This window comes from Amaranthus tricolor, chromosome 2 (genome assembly GCF_026212465.1).
Source record: "Amaranthus tricolor cultivar Red isolate AtriRed21 chromosome 2, ASM2621246v1, whole genome shotgun sequence".
Lineage (NCBI taxonomy): Eukaryota > Viridiplantae > Streptophyta > Magnoliopsida > Caryophyllales > Amaranthaceae > Amaranthus > Amaranthus tricolor.
Genome location: NC_080048.1, coordinates 27,554,950 through 27,557,468, shown reverse-complemented (window position 1 = coordinate 27,557,468; position 2,519 = coordinate 27,554,950). Strand labels below are relative to the sequence as shown.

General features: G+C 39.1%; 1 protein-coding gene across 1 annotated transcript; it reads right to left on the bottom strand.

Annotated features, from left to right (window-relative positions):
• Nucleotides 1–614: 614 nt before the first annotated feature.
• LOC130805658 (uncharacterized) lies at nucleotides 615–1,527 on the bottom strand. Its single transcript, XM_057670440.1, has 2 exons — nucleotides 1,278–1,527; nucleotides 615–1,198 (listed from the first exon to the last, which is right to left on the bottom strand). The coding sequence occupies exons 1-2, from the start codon at nucleotides 1,525–1,527 to the stop codon at nucleotides 615–617; spliced, it is 834 nt and encodes a 277-aa protein (XP_057526423.1).
• Between the last annotated feature and the right edge of the window lie 992 nt (nucleotides 1,528–2,519).

Below are 2,519 nucleotides of genomic sequence, written 5' to 3'. Positions count from 1 at the left end.
TCTTTACGGGTTGCCTTATTTAATTTTCTGTAATCTATGCACATTCTCCAACCCGTAACTGTTCTAGTGGATATTTATTCACCCTTATCATTTTTTATAACAGTCATGTCACCCTTTTGGGCAATACCTGTACGAGGCTAACCCACCTACTATCAGAGATAGGGTAGATTATGCCTGCATCAAGTAATTTTTGAACCACTTTTATCACAACATCTTTCATATAAGGATTCAATCTCCTTTGAGGTTCTATAGATGTGGCATGATCATCATCAAGAAAAATTCTATGCATGCAAAAAGATGGACTTATACTAGTGATATCATCTATTGAATACCCTTATAACACTCTTTAAATTTTTAATCAATGCAATCAATTGGTCAAGTTGGGTATTTTTTAATTCAGCATTATCAATTCTTGGATAAGTTTCATTTTCTCCTAAATAAGTATATTTTAATGAAGAGGGAAGGGGTTTAAGATCTACCTGAGGAGACGTGGATCTCTCCTGTTTAACCGTCATAGAAGCCTCCAAAACTGTCTCCATCACTAGTTCCATATAGAAATCTGGTTCATCTAACAGCTTCTTCAAATTTACGGCCTCTGAGCACCTTCTATAATCTCAACCCTTGCCACTTTCTGCTCTGCATAGTGATTCATCAGCGGGTCCTTTCATCCTTGATGGAAGATGAAACTCAACGTCCTCCCCCAAGATGTTCAATGTAAGCTTGCCATTGAATACATCAAAAACAGCTCGTGCAGTCTTCAAATAATCTCTCCCAAGAATGATAGGTATGACATGATCTTCAACAATATCCATTATCACAAAATCACAAGGGACATAGAACTTCCCTATTTGAACTGGAAAATCTTCAACAACTCCAACTGGAAACCTTACTGATCTATCGGCTAGCTGTAAAGACATCCTTGTTGGCTTGAATCCGCATTGATGCTTTTGCATAAAGACAGTAGGCATGATACTCACAGTAGCTCCCAAATCAGCAAGTGTTTTATTGACCAAATCTTCACCAAAGTTGACTGGAATGGTGAAACACCCGGGGTCAGCTTCTTTTTTCGACACCTTGCACTCTAAGATAGCGTTGCATTCTCCTCTTAGTGTTTCTACGCCTATTTCCAACAGCTTCCTTTTGTTAGATAATACCTCCTTCAGAAATTTTGCATAAGAAGGCATCTCCTTGATAACATCTATGAAGGGAATGTTTATTTGAAGCTTACTCAGAACTTCTAAAAAATTCCCATATTTTTCTTCAAGCTTGCGACGCGCTAATCTCCTCCTTTCTCTTCTCTGGGGCAGGTTCTGGTTGTTCCTCCATTTCCCCCTCATTGGGTGCTTCTTCCTCTATTACCACCTCTTCTTCTTCATTCTCAACAACAACCATGGGTGGAGGATTATAGGTGGTACCGCTTCTTAGTGTGACTGCATTTACATGCCCGGAGGGGTTTTTCTCGATGTTGCTTGGCAACTGTCCACCGGGTTTGGAAAGATTGCTTAATTGATGCGCTATCTGTGCCATCTGAATATCAATGATTTTGTTGTGTGCTTGAATTTTGCTGGATGGCACTAGAAGTATTACCATTAATCTTAGACTGAGTGGCAATGAAGTTCTCCATCATGAATTCCAAATTTGATTTTTGCGGTGAGTTTTGTGGTGGAGGTCTTTGAAACCCTGGGGGTTGTTGGTTATATGTTGGTGGAGGTTGGTGATATGATGGTGGGTTCAATGATGCATTGGGATTTTTATATGAAAAGTTGGGATCATGCTTCCAGCCTTCATTGTAAGGGTTGGAGTATGAGTTGAATGGTGGCTTCCTTTGGTTATACACTGCATTAACTTGTTGGCTTGATGAAGATTCTGCTGCTGCACACTCTGATGGGGAATGACCTTGGATTCCACACACTTCACAAGCCTTTAGTGTGTTCCCTACGCTCAACTGGTCCATCATCCTCGACAATGCGTGGACAGAGTTTTGAATGGCAAGTGATGCATCCACATTGTATTTTCCACCTTTCTTGATCAGGACTTTACGTCCTTCAATAGTAATACCGCAAGTGCACAACGTAGCGTAGTATGTCGGCAAGTACGGTTCAAAAATCCACAAGAAGTGGGGGTTAAGTTAATAGTTTCTTGATCGATTAGTGTGTTCGAAAACGTATAATATGGTGTTCGGAAATAGAAATAATTAAAACAAGCAATTAAAAGTACTTATTGAAAATAAAGCATAAAAGTAAATAATGATACAATGAACTAAAAGTAAGGATAAAATGATCAATAAGCTAGGCTAGGCTTTCTTATCAAAGTAGTGTTTACTAAACGTTAACCCAAGGTCATGGATATTTTTCTATGGGGAAGAACGTACCATAAGTACTAATGTTCTCTCTCGAGCAACAAAAGCTTCCTAAACATACTCGACTACCTATTCTCATGGAGCTAAGCATAATTTAAGACATGAAGCACACATTCAACATTTCCAATCAAAGCATCTACCTATTCTCATGGAGATGTCT